This window comes from Aquarana catesbeiana, linkage group LG07 (genome assembly GCF_042186555.1).
Source record: "Aquarana catesbeiana isolate 2022-GZ linkage group LG07, ASM4218655v1, whole genome shotgun sequence".
Taxonomy (NCBI): Eukaryota; Metazoa; Chordata; class Amphibia; order Anura; family Ranidae; genus Aquarana; species Aquarana catesbeiana.
In genome coordinates this window covers 28561566-28582950 of record NC_133330.1, presented here as the reverse complement: position 1 = coordinate 28582950, position 21385 = coordinate 28561566, and the positions used below count along the sequence as shown (strand labels likewise).

Here is a 21385-nt window from a genome sequence, read left to right as displayed (position 1 = left end):
TTATAAAGAGCTGTCGGATAATGCCCGCCTCGCTTCCTCTCTGTAGAATGTGTCTCGACTAGCGGCATAATCCCGGACGTTGGGGAGGCCGGGCAAAATGCAGCAGTCCAGGGCACTGCGATGGATGTTCATGTTGTGAACGCCGTACCACTCATTGGTCTTCCTGTCATAGTACTCTGCTTCGAAGGTTGTTTCGAAACCGTTGAAACCTCCAGTCACATAAAGGAGATCCTCCAGTACTTCAATCCCGAAGTTGCTGCGTGGGCTGAACATGGAGGCGATCTCGGTCCAGCTGTTGTTGGCTGGGTTATAGGCCTCGGCACTGTGCAGTCTGGTGACTCCATCAGATCCTCCGACCTGTAAGAGACAACACGTGTTACTGTGTTCTACTTCATGTGGCTTCATGTGGATGATGGGTATGGTCCTCAAGGTCCACTTAACATGAAAGACCTTGTCTGAATATAGCATGTAAACCTTGCAGTGTGGAAGGGCCCACTGTATTTTTATATTGTTCCCAGAGTTGGGCTTTAAGAGTATACTCTTCTAGATTCTTGCTATTACTTTTTTTAGGCTTGTTAACTTGATTTTCTTGACTTCAAAGCTAAGCTCCACCAACTGCCTGACTGTTAAGGATGCCTCACTGAACAATGGAATGCACAATCTCCAAGGCTTAGCCACAACGTTCTGGCTAAGCCTTGGAGATTGTCCATTCCATTTTCCAGTAACATAGAATCTGTGGCCAGTAAGGACATTCTCAATGGGTTTGGGCATGGGAATTGTTGGAGCTTAGCTATGTGCAGCTCTGCATAGAAACCAATCAGCTTCCAGTTCTTTTTTTTGTCAAAGCTCAATTGAACAAGCTGAAGATAGAAGCTGATTGGCTACCATGCAGACCTTCACCAGATTTTCCACTCTGCAGTTTTAGTAAATGCACCTTGTGTTCTCCCAACAGGGACGGCTCCTCGCCAGGAGAAGACAATAGCTCCGCGGAAGAAATTCCCCCATCAAACATTTGCAGAAAATCGAGCAATTTTCTTTTCTGTAACCCATGATTGGAGGGGATTTTCCCCCGGAGCCCGCTGTCACTATTTGAAAATACTGCAGCCATGTGGGGCTCTGTTTCCTGTAACTGACTTGAACTACAAGTACTGTCAGGCTTTGTGGCTGATGGCTTGTAGTTCTGAATGGACTGCGAGGTCGTTGATGAGCGGCCTCATAGTTCATTCACAGGCACTGAAAAGCTGCAGGGCTTCTCTGCAGGAGTCTGCCATTGCACCCCGATCCACTGATGACAGGTGCAATGCTTTCCAGGCTCCTTAGTTAAAAAAAAATAAATAAATGCACATTTCTTTCCTGCAAAAATAATTATATTTGTATTTCGATCTCATTTGGGTAAAAAGGAATCATTACACATACCGCATAGACCAGATCTCCATAGGCTATCACACCGACACCACTGCGTCGGCTCAGCATCGGGGCGATCATGCTCCATTGGTCTGTATCTTTGTTGTAGATTTCTGCTGTAAACAAGGATTCCTCACCAGTGAATCCGCCACATATATAGATCTGTACAAACATAATAAAAGTTATATTAAATGGCATTGGGGCGGGGGGAACGCATAGGGGTGAGTAGACTATAACAGTACAGCAATACACCAGAAGCCTGATATAGCTCAAAGGCAGGTAAAAAACCCCAGTGTGTTACTTACTTCCAGTGCTGCTTACCTAAAGTGGTTTTAAAGGCAGAGGTTTTTTTTTACCTTACTAATTTCTATGCAGTAAGGTAGAAAACCTTCTGCATGCAGCTCCCCCCCCCCTAAATACATACCTGAGCCTAAACTCGATCCAGCGATGTGCACGAGAGCCGAGGCTCTCTGAGCTCTCTCCTTCCTCATTGGCTCAGATACAGCAGAGGGAGTGGGAGTTGGGGCCGAGCCCTGCTCTGTGTGTTCATAGGCTCAGGAGCAAGCACGCATGACTGCCCCCATAGCAAGTGGCTTGCTATGGGGGCACTCAATGGGAGGGAGGACCCAGGAGTGCCAGTGGGTGACCCGAGTACAGGGGGATCGGGGCTGCTCTTTACAAAACCATTGCTCGGAGCAGGTAAGTATAACAGGTTTGTTATTTTTTTTAAATAGCAACTGTACCTTTACAATCACTTTAAAAGAAGCCTGGACAATACCCAGTACTCTACTTATACTGGTAATTTGCTTGTCGGTTTTGTGTATAATAATTGTATAAACAAAGGAATTACAAAAAAAGAAACCCATTCTTTCTTCACTGCTTAGCAGGTCCTTGACCTGGAAGAAGGAACGCCCTCTGACCCCCATGTCATTGCTGAGTCTTGTAGAGGCCCAGTGGTCAGGGGATGGAAACACTTCATACTACAGCGCACAAAGGAATCCGACGCTCACAGAAGTGTTGAATGCTGAAGAAAGCGATGGAGGCTGCAGCTCTAGAATGTAGGTGTGTGTAAGACCATTTGGTTTTTAAGTGGGTGTCTATATCTTACCTTGCCATTGAGGGTGGTGGCTTTTGCATCACTTCTTATTTCATTCATTGGAGCTATAAGAGTCCATTGATTGTTTTCTGGGTCATAACATTCTGCAGATTTCAGGCGAATGTGGCCATCAAACCCGCCCATGGCGTAGAGCCAGTTTTCCAGGACTGCCGTGCTGACATAGCATCTCTTATGATTCATTGGAGCCACTTGTTGCCAGATCCTACTGACTGGGTCAAACCGTCTTACGCTATTAAAGAAATCCATGCCGTTAAATCCTCCAACCAGATACACATAGCCATTTAGGTATGCCGTTCCATGATAGGCCCTGGGGCTTTCCATATCACAGGTTATGTCAACCCAGCGGTCGACTCTGCAGTCGTAGGACTCCATGGCGTTGGTAGGGTCATTAGAGCTCCAGCCACCAACGGCGAGTAGAATTGCCCTTGGCAGGCGTGGCCTTGTCAATGGGTTCATGAAATCTGACCTGGAGGATCCATTTGCGTTTAAGTCATACTTTGTTTTCAGCACACTGGTGACAATATTCATACATTCGTGGTTGTCCTTTACATGGATGTTGGTTATCACGTTGTTCATCAAATACTTGGTGTTTATCAAGGCCAATCGAACCTGGGGAAGAAGAGAAAAAGGGGTTTTATATTGTAGAGGTCAACAAAACTCAATAGACAAAACGCATCAAGGTACAACAGTCCAATACAATTTTGCCACTACATAAGCTGTGAAGTATACATTTTCCTTATTCAAAGAATATTGATAAGGAAGCAGACTTTACTCAGTGGTGTTAAAAATCCCATTTATAATTTCACAGTACCAGAGGAGTTCTTCATTGGAGGGGTGGTGGTAAGGTTCAGTGACACGAGGTTCCACTAGGTCCCTGCGATATATGATGATCAGAGGTAGTCTGTTCGAGACTGGTGCAATGGAGACACCCTGAAAAGGAGGCCTACGTGTCCCTGCTCCTCCAGGACCTCTGTGCTTTTCCTAACCAGTGGAGCTCTTTCACTACCTTACTGCCTCATTGCGAGTGGGGCAAATGATCACCGTCCTCCCCAAGATGGCCACCCGGAGACCAATATAGGAGCATTTCCTCCCCACTGGACCTCCGCCAACAAGAACTACTGCAGTTCCACTTTAATGCCCCGTACACACGGTCGGATTTTCCAACGGAAAATGTGTGATAGGACCTTGTTGTCGGAAATTCCGACCGCGTGTAGGCTCCATCACACATTTTCTATCGGATTTTCCAACACACAAAGTTTGAGAGCAGGATATAAAATTTTCCGACAACAAAATCCGTTGTCGGAAATTCCGATCGTGTGTACACAAATTCGACGGACAAAGTGCCACGCATGCTCAGAATAAATAAAGAGATGAAAGCTATTGGCCACTGCCCCGTTTATAGTCCCGACGTATGTGTTTTACGTCCCCGCGTTCAGAACGATCGGATTTTCCGACAACTTTGTGTGACCGTGTGTATGCAAGACAAGTTTGAGCCAGCATCCGTCGGAAAAAATCCTAGGATTTTGTTGTCGGAATGTCCGAACAAAGTCCGACCGTGTGTACGGGGCATTAGGTTGGAGGATGTGCTGCAGCCTGTCCCTGCCTACATACTGGTTGGAGTTAGCATAAATCCAGGGAATGTTGGCTATGGTCAGGGATGCCTATAGAGAAACAAACATGATCTAGCCATAAATAGGTTGGGATAGAAAACATTCTCAGATATTGAAAGGTACCTTAAGACTGTTCAGTTTAAAGAGGAGGTTCACTCTGGAAAAAAATAAAAAAATAAAAGTCAGCAGCTACAAATCCTGTACCTGCTGACTTTTAATAAAAGTACACTAACCTGTCCAGGGATCCAGCGCCGGCATCCTAACTGTGGGCAGCTGGCTTTGCTGATTTCGGTTTCACAGCTGGCTGCCTCCTGTGCATGCGTGAACCTCGCTGCACTTTGTGAATGGTCCTGCAGTCTTCTGGGACCTGTGACGTGTCCCAGAAGACTGTGTGGAGGGAGAGGAGAACTTCAATTCAGATCGCCTAGAAGATCTGAGCAGAAGTGGGAGCGGGTACCTGTCAAAACTAGGTACCCACTCCCCCCCCCCCCAAAATTAGGTGCCAAATGTGGCACTGGAGGAGGACTTAAAGCGGAACTTCCCCTTTTGGGTGGATTTCCGCTTTAAGATTACCTATAACATTTTGTGTACATTTTTTACAAACTACGGACAGGAAAGGGTTGAAAACCTTCACAATTTTTCTGAAAAAAGTTCAACAGGGACGCTGATTGCACTGTGTGAGAATGCACCTACAAAGCCATGCAAAAAATATAGATTTTTTTTTTTCTTACAGTGGGGTTGATTTGCTAAAACTGGAGAGTGAATAATCTGGTGCAGCTGTTTAAAGATACCAATCAGCTTCCAGGTTTTTTTTTGTAAAAGCTTAACTGAACAAGATGAAGTTAGAAGCTGATTGGACACCATGCACAGATGCACCAGTTTTTGCACCCAGTTTTAGCAAATTAACCCAAATGAGTAAATGGAGTTCTCCACCTTACCTTAGGCAGTAGGGTGGTGATGAATTGCCTACGATCATTTGGGTTGTGCTCAGTCCACTTAATGACGGCTTGAAAGACGACTTCCTCGCTTTTAACATGAAGATCGTCTTTGTTAATAAGATCTTCAAACTCTGTTATATTTAGATCCAAAAGTTCCTCGGAGGTCGATGCTACTTCTTGAAAGTGATGACGTATATATGCATGGCTCTTTTCATGCAGCTTTGGACAATGAAAGTGTCTGGAGAACCTGCTAATGCCAATGCAGTTCTCAGGACTCAGCCGGCCAATGAGGAAGTCCGAGCATCGCCATTTTAGACCCAAGATGTTGAACTGGTCTGCCGCCATAAACAGATCTTGCACATTATCGGAGTTGATGGATACTTTTGTTGTGTAGGCGTATTGAAGGATCAACCTCATCATGTCTGGTGTAATTCCGGGCATATCGTATACTATCTTGTTTGACCATCTTCTAGAAAACAGAGCCCTGAGAAAAGGAGAAGAATTCACGTTAGAATAAATTGTATACGCTGCACTAAAAAGTGATGTAAGTTGTAGTATACACTAAAAAATGTGGATATTACTTCCAAAATAAATATTGAATCAAATGAGTAATAAATAGATTAAATACTTATATGAGTAAATAATTAAAATAAATGCATATAACATATAATGGTGAACTCAATTTAAAAGAGCTTGGTGCATAACTGTGTTTAAAATACTGAAGGCATATACAGATAATACAGCAAAGTGACGCAGCTGGATGCTATTCATATGCACATAAGCACCTTGTCATATGACCTGAACCAAACATTTTGCTTGTATTGCTTTTCTCAGCACCGTCATCAATGACATTTTTGGACACTTTATAACTGAACAGGAGCACTTTGCTGTATTATCTGTATATGCCTTCAGTATTTTAGACACAGTTATGCACCAAGCTCTTTTAAATTGAGTTCACCATTATATGTTATATGCATTTATTTTAATTATTTACTCATATAAGTATTTAATCTATTTATTACTCATTTGATTCAATATTTATTTTGGAAGTAAAATCCACATTTTTTTAGTGTATACTACAACTAATATCACTTTTTAGCGCAGCGTATATAATTTATTCTTTTGTCTTTGCACGATATATGTGACGTGTTTAACGCTAGCAGCTTTAAGGTAATTTATTCAATTCAAGCATCTAGGCAGTGGTGGATCGCAGGATTTCTCACATTTTTGTTTACAAGAATTCACGTTACACTGCTGTTTTTAAAATAACGTTTTTAATCATCCAATATGTGTTTTTTTTTTTTGTATTGGATTTGCAGTAACACAAATGCTACACGTAGGTCTGTAGTTGATGGTAGCCCAGGTAAAGTGAATGTTGTATGCGCAAACTGCTGGCGCTATATAAATCCTGCATAATAATAATGTCAAGCAACAACTTTTTGCTGCACTATAAAGCCTACTTAGAACAGAAGATATTCAAACGTCTCATTCAATCACATCTCCCAAAAATAGGAGGACAATTCCTCATTTCAGGACAGCGAGCGGAACCATGCAAATAATTGCCTTTTAGCAAACTGGCCAGATGCACATCCAGAACCAGTGTGCAAATATGGGCCAATATTATAGAGCCATTCATTCCAAACTGCATACAGCTTTTTTCCTGAGTCCGCGGTTCACAAAGACAAAACAACAAAGTGAATCAAAAAACTGCATGTGAGCACAACATACAAAAAGTGCACTAGGGTGGATCAAATGGTCCCCACCCGAAGAGGAAAGATCCCACTCTTAACCCCCCCCCCCCTTCGTGGAGTGCAAGACTCCTGATAAGGGTGAGGCACACTCAGGTCCACCTAACCAAAAGATCCGGCAGACCTCTCTCCCTGTGATCAGCCGAAGCCAACCAATGAGTTGTGGGTGGGGGCTCTCCTGAAGAACCCCCAAGGCTAGGAAGGAAGGGAACCTAAATGCCACTAGGGAAACATTCCCAACCCCCACATTACCCAGTGGGCAGATGATTTGGCTTGTTTACCATGGAGAAGATCCCATCAGGGCCTCATCATACCAGCAGGGATACTATATAGCCAATGTGCTTAATGGCAGGATACCCCTACTGGACATAAGATAAGAACAGATTTTTTTTTTAAACACCCACGTGTACACAAAAGTGCACTGAAGGGTGTGTCTCTTGTCCACCCACCCCATGAAAGGACTAGGGCCTTCCCTGCCCCCCCCCCCCCCACACACACACACACTGAGGAGCAAGCTCCTGAAAGGGGCAAGGCTTGAACAATGGTCCAAAAGGCCTGGCACACCCCTCTCCTCATGGCCAGCTGAAGCGGACCACTGAGTACTATGTGAGGGGCTCTCCCAAAGAGAGGTCCCTCCACTTCAGGGAAGGAACAGGAAGTAAATTAATGGCCACCCATCCTCGCCCTAGACTTTAGGGTAGGCCCAAGGGGGCCCACACCCTCCATCCAAGTAAAAGAAACATAAGTGCAAAGTGACAACAGTGGAGAAAAATAAATAAAATAAATGTGGGTACACAATGTGGGTTTTTATGTTACGAGACATTAGCACAACTGATTATGAAAGGCAACAGTTCAGTAAAAAAAATACATTAAAGTTCAATTCTGGGCAAAAAAAAAATGCAATTAATTACCTTAATTTTATTGATAAAATATAAAAGATGAGGCTGTCCTGAGTAAATAGATATCCATGTTGAGCCTTAAAATTGTGTGCGCCTGCAAATCTTTTAAAGCGCCTATATGTCATCTGTTTAGAGTTACACAGGAGCACTGGGGCTAAAATTATTCCTCTCATTTTTTTATAGAATTCTCCTTTCAGTGGGCGTGGCAGGGGGGTGTGTCCTATGCCTACATACTTTTGCCAATAGGTCTCCCTTGTTCCCATCTCAAAAAGTTGGGAGGTATACTAAAGTACACACACTCCGGGGCGCTATAGCAGTCGGGAGTGTGTAAAAAACCATGACTGCAGCTCTAAAAATCCGAATCCCCGTCAAGTGGCTGGGGACTCAGATTTTACCCCCCCCCCCATCCTGGTGCCCTATGGTGGTTGCATAAGCCACCTTATGGTAGTGCCGGCCTTGCTTGGAAACCAACAAGACTGTATACAGTAGTCGTACAATTTGGGTTGAGAAGGAACTAAAGCAATCAAAAAGCCCTTCAACCGAATCATTGCACGGCACAGTAGCTATTCACATGTCTCATTCTATCACATATCTCAAAAATAAAATAATTATTTCTCATTTCAGGACAAGCAGGCGGAGCCATGCAAATCATTGCTTTGCACCCCATTGGCCAGATGCACCATACACCAGCTGTTCTGGACATGCAGCTGGCCAATGCGGCATAAAGCAGCAATTTACATGAGCAGAATTGTATGTTTTCCGCTCTATAAGCTATAATGGGAGCGCTTAAACAAGACGTGTTTTTAATTGTTTATCAGGCGCTATCAGTTAGAAATCTATGGGGCCAAAAATTTGATTTTGCTCCTATACGGCAAATTGTAAAAAATGTGAACAAACATGCAAGAGAAGGCTCTAAATTTTTGTGCTGTATAAATCCTGTATAATACTTTTTTTTTTATTTTTGTTTAAGAAGTAAAATTTTTACAGTCTCCAAGTTAAAGCTACCCACACAGGGGAACATAAATCCTGTATAATATTAATAATAAATCACATGGCTATGCTCACACTCAGGTTTGAATAGGGGCAAGACTGAGCCCATGTTGCATGAACCATTTGAATGTGGTGCTTTTGCAATCATTTGGCCAGCCTCTGTAGTACCTCTTGTAAGCCACAAGATGTCAGTCTTCTGGGTTAAATAATCCCCAGTGTCATCAGCCTGGTCTCTTTGCGGGGGGAGCGCTGTGAACATAAACACATCAGCACATGTATGTGACCAGACGGATCAAGACACACTTCTGTGAGGCTGCATATTTGCATACGGCCATCGGGAAGGGGTAATAAAATGTAGCAAAAAAAGTGCATTTATTCATTTTTTTGCATTTAATCCTGTAGGGTGTTGCATTCACCATCAGTGCATTATGGGTGCAATGAATAGACTCTTGCATTGCTTATCCCCATATGCAGAAAAAAGTGTAGCCGGCAACTCCAGATTCCCACAGAATATCTTTATTGCTACATGAATATCAAGATTAAAAACAGCTGATGCGTTTCGGCATACAACCTTGTTTAGCCCCAGGACCGTACAGAAGTGTGGTCCTTCTGATAGAGTTGGAAGATGGCACTTGTGTGTATAATAATACCTTTTTTTTTTTGCTTTTTTTAAATTTGAAATCCATTTTTTAATAATATAATAGGGCAGAGAAAGGAACAATTCAAGAAAAAAAGGAAGTGTATAATATTAATAATAATAAATCACATGGTTATGATCACACTCAAGTTTGAACGGGGGCAAGACTGATGCATGACCCATTTGAACATGGTGCAATCATTCGGCCAGCGTCTGCAGTACCTCTTGTAAGCCACAAGATGTCAGTCTTCTGGGTTGAATAATCCCCAGTGTCACTCGGCCTAGAAGACTGAGGAAAGACGGTGAGGAAAGAGACTTTTTTAGCATAACGTAACCACTAATACAAACAGCAATCCTAAAAACAGATCGAAGTGCAGCCCCAAAATGTTATACCATTGCATGGCATTGATAAACACTGTCAGTGGAAAGTTGTATTAATCTATTTGGTTATTTTTGGATGAAAGGCTGATTAAAAAGCTGGGATAAGGCTTAGGAACGCAATCCTGAGGAGCATCATAGAGGAGGAACATACAAAGCAATGCATAATATTTCACCAAGCCTTCAGCTCCAGTCTGGGAGTGTTGAATGCAGATCCTACATTGCTATTCACCTTTATTGCCCAGAAAAGTCTCTAATTTTCCCTCTGATTTAGCATCACTTAGATGCTGGGGCCTAATCCTCCCTGACCTAATGACTAGGCCATGCCCAACAGCCATTGAAGTAAAACTGTCTCAGTGACCAGTGGAGGCCAACTGTCACCAGACAGGGGAAGGCAATGGGAGGCCATTACAACATGGAGGTCAATTCCCATTGAGTGCTAATGTTGGCTGCAGTTCTTGGACAAGGTTAAAGCAGATTGATTAGAACTAAATGGGTCTAAGTTTTGTACCAGTAATGATTTATCTACACTTACCTAAAATAAAGGCTGCATACAGAGAGAATGATCTTATGGGCTTTGAACTCGACATCATCCACCTTTATGGTAACATCACAAAATTCGTCCTCCAGCCGCAGCTCATGGAATGTGGTCCAGGCCATTCTTCTAATTGTCTGTTCCAGGATGTCAGTATTGGGACAGGCTGATAGAGCCCCGAAATCCCAATCCATGGCCAGGCCTGGAGGTCCCGCTGTGCCCGTCCGTGACATGTCTCTGTCTCTACTGAACTGACAGTTGGCTGTACTGCTGAGGTTACCTGACATTTCAAAACTGACCAATTAGAAGCCGCTTTACTTCTCTAAGTTATATTATAAAGTTTTGACGTCTGGCCATTACAGACAACGCTATTGGTTGTCCTTTGCATTGATAGCAATTCATTACCAATATACAATACATCTGTCGCTATAAAGCAGTATTAAACCCAAAAGCAAACATTTATTATATTGCAGCTTTCCAATTATTAGATGTGAGGGCTGCATTCGTTTTATTTTTTTTCCTTTATTTTCATCTTGTGATCCAGCCAGTAAGTCTGTTTTTTTCCCAAAAGGTCAATCTGTCCTGCAGATGTAGCAGTTAGAAGAATGAGACATACCATTTAACACTGACAGGGGTGCTTACAATAATAAGCTTTTGTTTATTCATCTAAAACCTTTATCACCTCAAAAAACTGTTTGCTTTACAATATAGAATATTGTCTGGGGTTCAGCTTCAATCTGTTAGTGTATCTAAATCTGCCAGTCTGTCTAACACTCCCCTCCCCCCTAGATTGACAATGCTGTTGTCCAAAGATGCCCCCTGTGCTCCTTCATCCAGAGTAGGGGGCGCTCTGATACCGGAGGTGTGTTACTGACCAGATCACCAGGTAAAACAGAGGGGAAAAAAGGCTAAAAAAAAAAAAAAAAGATAAACTGATGCAACCGCCACATCTAATGACTAGTAAGCTGCAATATAGGACATTACCGCTTTAATTTGATGTGCTTAACCCCTTCATGACAAAAATAAAGGAAATCTTAATGCCGAAAGCAGTTCTGCAATGTTGATATGTGTTAGTAAAATTAAAAATTATCCCAACTACTTAGTGTATCCAGGTTAATTACTTTAGATTGTGTTTTTTTTTTTTTTTCGTGAAAATTTGGCTTACAATTGGTGGTAAATAGTAAGGGATATTTTCCTATCTTTTTATTTTCAAAGAAAAACTGGCCCAAATAGTTAAAAATAAACATTTTTTTTTTTAAATGTGGCTGTATGTTTCTTGCTATCACCATAACTTACCACCAAAGAACAACCCAAAATAAATTCTCCTGCTTCTGACAATCGCAGCGATACCACATATGTGTATATTATTTGTTGTTTGTACCCATAATAGGGCCCAGAAACAATAGTGCACATTTTGCTCTTTTTTTTTTTCTCCTACCTAAAATACACCGACCCTGACCTTTGACTCTGACCATGACCTCTGACCCTAACCTTGGCCCTAATTCTAACCCTAACACTGATCTAGCTATTACAAGCAAAGGGGTTTTTGAGACTTTGAATGAAGCAGCGGTCTAATGGTCCAATGCCTCAATCCCTATCAATAATGGGGAAAGAGCGAGGAATGGGACTTTACATGAAGAAAACGGTAGCAAATGAATAAATAGGTAAATATAAAAATCGCATTTATTGTTTCATAACATTTAGTCTCTTATGTCAAATTTTAACACTTTTTAATTTAATGATGTAGCACCCTGATGTTTAGGCAAGGTTGTTAGTAAATGTACCTGCCAGATATAGTTGCCTTGACCAATTGATAGGAGATCAATTGATTCCACCATAATTCTGGAATTGCTGCACTTCTCTCTTCTGTCACTAGATGGCCAGGTATCTGGTGGCATTAGATAAGACAAGGGTATTGCAAGGACAGATTCGGAATAGATGGGGTATCTCAGGCAAAGGGCAGGGATCTTCTTGGGTCCCTTGGCCTGCTGGGAGAGCCTATTTATTTGGGTGAGGTTTGGGTAATCGGGGTTCTGTGCCACCTGGATGGCTGTCTGGGTAAACGTATGTTGTGCTGGCCCGGGCTGCTAGGCCAGAGTCTGAGGCCTATACCTGGGGACATTTGGCTGCTAGACTATCTGAGGGCCTATCCAGAAGCAAGAGAGCAGCATAGGGTTGGGATCGCGGCTTGCAGACCAACCAGAAGTGATGGTTCTGCTGGCCGGAGAACCTGTCGTGGTCGGAGGTAGAGGGGAAGCTGTTGCCACTAAGGGACCAACCACCTCATTACCAGGAACCACCGTGAGTAGCTAAAGCAAGTACCAGAGCAGTATTCTCACCAACCGGGGAAGGTGAAGAATTGGGAAACTTCAGCAGGTGTCAAGCCAGGGACCCAACCAGTGGAGGTAATGCTTGCAGAGTAGTCTTGTGTGCCAAGCCAGGGACCAAGCAGGCCAGTGGGGTGACACTTGAGGAGTATCTGTGAGTGCCAAGCTAGGGACCCAGCAGGGAAGCGGGGGTGATGCTTGAGGAAGATACTCAGTGAGAAGATTGGAAGACCTCAGGAGATCCAGTGGCAGTGGATCAGAAAGTCTACTAAGAGAGAGACTGGGAGTTCAGTTGAGCGAAGATCTACAAGAAGTGATTGTAGAGGGAGTACAGAAGTTTGTTACAACTTGTGTTAGAAACTGTTATAAGACTGTTGCCATAGGAGACAGCAATCCTACATATGCAGATGTGGTGTCCTGCTGGGTGCCTTTCCCTGCATGGCTGTCTGCCTATAAAAGTCACAGAGTCTGCCAATTACCATTACAACTACCTAAGGGTGTCCTGGTCCTAATCCCTCTCTTCCACAGTTCTGTTCAAGAGAAAATAAATCTCTTTGCATTCAAGAAGTGTCTGACGCCCATGAATCTACCTTGCATTACACCCACCATGCCTTGTTACCCACTCTACATAGAAGGGTGTCAGCTGTCCCTAACTTTGGAGGTTCTCATTAGACCAAAGGGGGCTTGGGACCTTGAATATGAAATTATATATATATATATATATATATACACACAGGGCTTTTTTTCAGCTGGAACTTGGTGGAACTCAGTTCCACCACCTCTGGCTCAGGCCCTCTGCTCCCTGCTCACCACTATTACTTGTAAACATTGAAGTCCGGTTTCTGTGTTTACAGCTTGTCTCTCAATGGCTCCCACAGATCTGATCTCCTGAATGACCAAGGAAGATGCAGGTGCAGAGAAGATCCCAACTCCCCCACTGGAAAGTGAGAAAGGAGCCACCTATAGTGTGTGGGGAGGTACTAGAACCAACAGGGTGCTTCAGTTTAATACAGCAACACAAGTAAGACATGTGGAAAATGGTGAAGCTTTTAAGGAGGGAGGGAGAAGTTGGGGGCAGTGGAAGGGAGGTTACATACAGAGGTCAGAGCTGAACAGGGGTGAAAGTGAGATGTGGATGGGGATGCAGAGGTAAGCAGCTGCGGAAGAAGGCTGAACTCTGCACTCTGTGTGTAGTGCACCGCTGAACTTTGCACTGTGTGTAGTGCACCCATGGACGCTGCACTCTGTGTGCAACATCCCCCTCCCCCCGAACTAAATGCACTCAGGGCATTTAATGCCCCTTTAAGACCCTTACACTGTTAGTGAAATTTGACCACACCCACTATTTGATGCGGTTTGAAGGGTGTCTGTATTGGGGCGAAGGTTGGTTTTGGGGAGGTCGTGGTCGAGTTCCTGCACCTATTTTCTGAGAAAAAAAGCCCTGTATATACACACGTACACATAATAAGGTTGATACCTAGGCAACCTGTTGACCTTGCTAATTCCTGTCAGTATAGATAAAAAAGATTACAGAGTAAGATCAAAAAAATTCATAAAAATATTTGTCATATGTTGAATAAACAACTTATCAGAAAAAAAAAAAAAAAAAAAAAATTATATATATATATATATATATATATATATATATATATATATATATATATATATAGCGCTGGTAGATTTCTAATCTACCGCTCATAGGTAAATTTAGTGGGTCATCTGTTCAGTACATAGTTCAAATTTAATCTATGGGGAAATTAGCATCTGTTCCAGCATTGGCTGTGTTGCGTGCAGTTCCACACTGTTGCCTGTAGATGTCGTTGTCACCATAGGGCAGTGTTGGAAAGCAACAAGCTGAAGTGTATTGAGTGCTCTTCTTTCTCGGAGGCAACTCGGCAGAGGTGGTCCACTGCTATGCATTCTGGGAGAGAGTACTTAAGGAGCAGACACCATTTTTCTTTCTCTTTCACCTTCTGGCCCTCCTGGCCTAAAGGTATGTGACGAGTGAGTTCTACCTTTTGGCCCTCCAGGCCGGAGGGCTGCGTTGCCGCAGCCATGCAAGTAAGCCCAGAAGCCTGTCTGGGACCTACTGCTGCGGGGATGGTCCTGTGCTGTCTGTCCTGCGGGAAGAAGCCGGACAATTGAGAAGACCCAGGGGAGGACCCATCCTTGGAGAGGACCGTGCGAAATGCTGGTGTCTCAAGAGGGGCCTGGTGACTCAATTGGAGGATGCATCTTAACTTAACCTATCGCACAAGTACTGCCGGGTCGGCTTAAAAGTTCTGGTACTGCGTTGCCGTTCATCTAAAACTACTACTACATCCTGTGGCAGAGGATCGTACAGTAAAATTGGTTTTCTCAAGTCTGTTCAGAGACTTTTTGTTCGTGCTACGCTCCGGCTGCTAGGTCAGTGAGAGAGATCTATCCGGGCGGGCAAAGATTTAATCTTGGACTGAAGGTATATTCATCCCCGAGATTTAAAGTCCTCAGAGATCTTAAGAAAAAGGTATTTGAACTTCCCTGCAACTCTTCTTCTGCCTCTTTCCTGCTATTTATTCCAGTTATTTCCCATTAAAGCATTGGAAAAGTAGTAAAGTGACTGGTGCCTACATTGTCAGATACAAAGCTCAACATGGACTCTAAGTTCTGGTATTGGTGAAACTACGGGTAAGGAGGTGACGGTAACAGCCCGATATAAATCAGCAGCTCCTTCGGGGGCTAGTGCTACATATAAATATATAAATATATATATATATATATATATATATATATATATATATATATATATATATATATATATATATATATATATATAAATAGAGGTAGGGAACCTCCCTTCTACATTATACTTACAAAAACCTCTGTGTGTCGATGGTGTGGTAATGAGAATTGAAAGCCAACCGGGGACATCATTTCCGGGAACTGTGGCGGTGTGCATGGCAGGGACAACCAAACTCAAACAGCATCCGAAGTGGGTATGTGTCAATGAGTTAACCCTGGTATGTAATTGAAATGTGAACCCCAAATTAGGACTCATGGACACATACCCACTATGGATGCTGCTTGTGTTTGGTTGTCTCCGCCATACACACCGCCACAGTTCCCGGAAATAATGCCCCTGGTTGGCTTTCAATACCACACCATTAACACACAGAGGTTTTTCTAAGTATAATGTAGGAGGGGGGTCCTCTACCTCTCTCTCTCTCTCTCTCTGTATATATATATATATATATATATATATATATATATATATATATATATATACAGTGGAACCTCGGATTACGAGCATAATCCGTTCCAGGAGAATGCACATAATCCAAAGTACTCGCATATCAAAGCGAGTTTTCCCATTGAAGTCAATGGAAACGAAAATAATTTGTTCCGCATTGACTTCAATGGCATGCAATACCGCATGCGGCCAGAGGCGGGGGGTGCGCTGTAAAGCCTCGGAAAGGGGCGAAAAGGCCCGAGGCCTCCTCGGCTGTCCTCGGCAAACCTCAGAAAGACTTTGTTCCCGAGATTTGCCGAGGTCAGCCGAGCTGTCCTCGGGCCTTTCCGTGCATTTCCGAACGGCGCCAATCAGCTGCGATCGGCGACTTTCGGCTCTGCTTGGCTCCGGTGCCCCCCCACACCTCAGGCCAAACGCGGCACTGCACACAACTTTTTTTTTCATATTATATTTTCAATTTTTTCAGATTTTTTTTCTATTTTTTGTTTCTGCTAGATTATTCAGATATGTATGCGTCTCATTCATAGATGTATACTACAGGCTTTCTCCTGAGGAGTGGCTAAAAGCCATGTATTTAATATTAATCATGAGTCGACTAGAGACTTTTCTGATAAGTTGTTTATTCAACATATGACAAATATGATTTTTTTTCCATCTTACTCGATCTTTTTTATCTATACTGACTGGAATTAGCAAGGTCAACAGGTTGCCTAGGTATCAACTGTATTATGTGTATGTGTGTATATATATGAAATTTTGCTGGTTTGTGTATCATTATCTAGTGCTTAATTGTGAATTTGATATAAAGATTATTATTCTTAAATTAAAAAGTGTTAACATTTTACATAGGAGACTATATGTTATGTCTCAACAAATGTGATTTTTATATTTACCAATGTATTGATTTGCTACTGAGTGCTTCATGTAAAGTCCCATCCCTCGCTCTTTCCCCACGGATCTAGCTATGTTTTTTTATATTTGTTTTTATTATCAATATCTTTTTTACACCCGCTGTCCTTTGTGTAAATTTTTTCCCTCTAGCATACATTGTACTGTAAATTTTTCTCCATTCAAGAGAAGAAAACAACACAGGGGGAGCTGTACAGGGACTGATCACTGTGATAGCCAATCAGATACTATCACAGAAATCAGGTATTCTGGAAGGAGGCCTTCTGGTTCCTGATCATTAGTGCTGGGCCTGAAAATCTCCGAGCCCGGGCTCTGTGCTGGGAGCAACACAAACACAGCGATGCACATTATATGTGACCCAGCGGATGAAGACCCGCTCCTGTGAGGATGTATATATGAGTACGGCTGTCAGGAACCGCTTAATAAAAAGTAACACAAAAAGTTTACATTTATTAAAACATTTATGAAATGTTTGCACTGAAGCCTGCAGGGAGTTGCAATGGCAATCAGTGTATCCTGGCTGCAATGAACAGGCTCTTGGATTGTTTACCCCCCAGCCCCAGGACCATACAGAGGTATGGACCTTCTGATAGGTTGGAGGATGGCACCTGTGCAGCGCATTCTGTGACTCCCTCTGTCCCAGTGACAGATGGGACTTGTAGTCCTTCCATTTCACAGGTCTTGGTGAATGGATTACATAACAGTAGGGAATATCTGCATATGTGCAGCTCAGTGTACTTTGCAAACAGGCAAGTAAGAATACTTTAATACAGAAGTATTAAATTATTATTAGTATTATTATTATTAATACTTCTAAAGTATACAAAGTATTAGTATACTTGTATTTTGAAGACTGCCTGTTCACAATTTTAAAGAAAATACAATCTTGCTTTAAGCCAACAAGGGTAGCAGCAATGGAAAAAGTTTTGCCGGTCATCTCTGTGAGCTCTCTGGGATGCCTGGAAGAAGACAGCTGAAACACAAGGGTAGATCAGGGGTCTGATGCACCCCCCTGATGGTGGGGGGGGGGGGTGTTGTTGCACTTCTGCAGAGAGACCGCTGCTTCCACACAGATAGCATTGGTCCTTCTGTGCATCTGCTGGCAGGGTATGGGCTTTTCTACTTAGGCCATGGTTTCTTTATAAATTAAAGTGAACTGTTTGGCACTGAGGTGCAAAATATTTGAGTTTATTATTGCTTTAAGCTAGTACCACATCTTGGGGGAGTGAATGCCACATTTTTACTGATCTAACGGTAAAGAAGCCTTTCCTTAATCGTTAGTTAAATCTCCTTTCTTTTAACCTCAAATTATGCCCATGTGTCCTCTTTATGGACCTTAATGTCAACTATTTATTACAGTTGCCAAAGTTGCCTTTGATACATTTATACAATCCCAGTTTAAAAAGAGTGGGATGCTGTTTAAAATCTACATAAAAACTGATTGCAATGATTTGCAAATCTGATAAACCCATATTTTATTCTCAATAGAAAACATCACAAGTGTTTAAACTGAGCAAATGTAACATTTTAAGAAAAAAATAAGGTCATTTTGAAATTGGTGGCAGCAACATGTCTCAAAAAAGTTGGGGCGGGGCCATGTTTAGCACGGTGTAGCATCCCCTCTTCTTTTAACAACACTCTGTAAATATCTGAGAACTGAGGAGACCGTTTGCTGGAGTGTTGGGAGAGGAATGTTGTCTCATTCTTGCCTGGGCATATGCTGCTCTAAAATCTGAACATATCTATCGGCATTGATGGTGTCTTTCCAGCTGTGCTGTCCATTCCATACTAACTAATGCACCCCCATACCATCAGAGATGCCAGCTTTTGAACTGAGTGTTGATAAAAAGCCAGAAGGTCACTTTCCTCTTTAGTCTGGACGATGCGGCGCTCATGGTTGCCAAAAAGAATGTCAAATTTCAATTCATCTGACAACAGAACAGTTCTCCACTTTGCAACAGACCATTTCAAATAAGCTTTGGCCCAGAGAAGACGGCAGTGTTTCTGGATCATATTCAGATACGGTTTCTTCTTTGCATGATGGAGCTTTACCTTGTATTTTTGGATGGCACAGTGAACTGTGTTCACAGACAGTGATTTTTGATTCCTGAGCCCATGCAGTGATGTCCCTCACACAATGATGCCTGTTTTTGATGCAGTGCCGTCTGAGGGCCCAAAGATCACCGGCATCCAATATTGTGTTTTGGCCTTGTCCCTTGTACACACAATGATGATATAATGTACTGTAGATGATGACATTTTTAAACTTTTTGCAGTTTTATGTCGAGGAAACCTATTCTGAAATTGTTTGAACATTTTTGACAATTTTTAGTTTTCACAGATTGGTGACTCTCTACCCATCTTTACTTCTGAGACACTCTGACTCTCTAAGATGCTGTCCTGCTAAAGTAGGCTTTGTCTGTACTGTGCCTGAAGAGGTACCCTTGTATATCAGTGTTGATGCTGTGTGACCTGCTGGTACAAACCAGCAATGCCTTTATTGCCCTATGCTACCACCGATGCCATTAATGCTTGCACCAGCCCACTGTTGGGGACAGTTCTGTGAAAGAGTGAAATATTAATCATACTGGTTACTGCACCTGTTACTGCAAGTGTTAATACTAGTAATACCAACTGTGTCTTTAAAAGTATTCTTGTAACCCCTCTTCCATAATACATTTCCAAATACAAGAACTGATAACTCTTCTTGGTCTCGGTGTCTTCTGCTCTCTCTGCATTGGGCACCTGAGCTCCTGGCCCCACCCACAAGATGAGCAAGAGATCTGCAGCCAGGTGAGTGACCCTCCACTGTCAGAACCAGAGGGCGGTTGTGGAAAGTGGAAAAATAACTGTCAAGGATCTGAACTCATGACCTCTGCTTTGTCCAGCAGTAGCTCTTCTTGCTGAGCCACCTGAGATGCTGGACAGCTCCCTGCCTGATCCTTTGGACAATCTTGCCTTGAACCTTCTTTCTGGTTAACCTTGAACTCTTTTCTCTATCCATAAACTTTCTATGTAAGCCATGCATTTGCAGCCACAGGTGAAACTTAACATGAATATAATCCAAGGACATAGGGGCTGAGATGCTAAAGGCGTCTCCTGAACATTTCGGCAAGAGATCAGGCAACTGCTTCATGCTCTAGAACCACTAGAGGACCATGCAGCGATCTCTCTCTTCCTCCAGTCACTACACTCCCCCCACAGTTAGAAACACCTCCTTAGGGAACACTTAACCCCTTGATCGCCCCCTAGTGTTAACCCCTTCCCTGCCAGTGACATTTATACAGTAATCAGTGGCTATTTTTAGCACTGATCGCTGTATAAATGTCACTGATCTTAAAAAATTGTCCAATCTGTCCGCTGCAATGTCGCAGTCCTGCAAAAAATCTCTGATCACCGCCATCACTAGTAAAAAAAAAAAAAAAAAAAAAAATTATAATAAAAATGCCATAAATCAATGCCCTATTTTGGAGATGCTATAACTTTTGTGCAAACCAATCTATATACGCTTATTGCGATTTTCTTTTTACCGAACATATGTAGAATACATATTGGCCTAAACTGATCAAGAAATTTGTTTTTTTACATTTTTTAGGGGGGATATTTATTATAGCAAAAAGTAAAAAATATTGTTTTTTTTTTTTTTTTTAAATTGTCGGTCTTTTTTTTTTGTTTATAGCGCAAAGAATAAAATCAAAAACCGCAGAGGTGATCAAATACCACCAAAAGAAAGCTCTATTTGGACATACATTTTGTTTGAGTACAGCGTCGTACGACCGCGCAATTGTCAGTTAAAGCGACGCAGTGCCCTATCTCAAAAAATGGCCCAGTCATTAAAAGGGGCAAATTCTTGAGGGCCTTAAGTGGTTAAAACGAGTTTTTAAAGCTGATCTCCAGCCTCATCTTTTTACCCACACCTGTAGAACATCCCTTCTTGTGTTAAAACAGATTACTTTCAATTCCCTGCAAATGTACATATCCACAATATAACCCTTTGAAGCCGCAGTTATCGTGAACCCACCTTCATTTCCTTTCTGAATGACTTCAAACATTATTAAACCACTCTCCTCCTAATCTGTACTGTTGTTGGCCCGCCTCTCCCAGCTATTAATTTTCATCAATCATTTTGTTCCCGAGCCTTATATAAAAGAACACATTCACAGTGTCCCTTTAGATATGCATACCCAAGAAAATGATCAGCTTAAGGCAGTGGTGTCGGGAGGGGGGGGGTCTGACCTGGGCTATAGCCCTGAGTGGGCCACCAAAATGCCCCGGGTCTCGTATTGCCCATTGGGCATTATTAGCCCCGAGTCCCAAGGCCTGGGGTTGGCCGGAACCTCGGGGCTATAGCAGGGATGAACTGGGCCTGGGGACAGAGATGCAATTGCCCCCCCACCGCATTCCCATCTGCTAGTTTGCCCCCCCCCAATATTGAGCACCGGCCGCCATTGGTGATTGCATATACCTTGTTGTATACCTGACATTTTATTATACTTATGCTCTTCTCAAATAAAAAAGTTTGTTTGTAAAAAAAATAAAAAAGTCTGCCCTTAGATTGCAGCCCCCAGTGACCAACAGGGAGGAGCATGAACGTCTAAAGGGATGCTGTGAATGTGTTCTTTCATCTAACTCTCTTGAAAGAAGCTCCATGGCAGAAAAGAAAA

At 42.7% G+C, this 21385-nt stretch overlaps 1 protein-coding gene across 1 annotated transcript; it reads right to left on the bottom strand.

The window, feature by feature from the left end:
* On the bottom strand, nt 1-10543 carry LOC141102393 (kelch-like protein 10). The gene is made up of 5 exons (XM_073591352.1): nt 10257-10543; nt 5070-5553; nt 2513-3130; nt 1417-1566; nt 1-357 (listed from the first exon to the last, which is right to left on the bottom strand). Exons 1-5 carry the CDS (start codon nt 10541-10543, stop codon nt 1-3), a joined length of 1896 nt encoding a protein of 631 aa, XP_073447453.1.
* Between the last annotated feature and the right edge of the window lie 10842 nt (nt 10544-21385).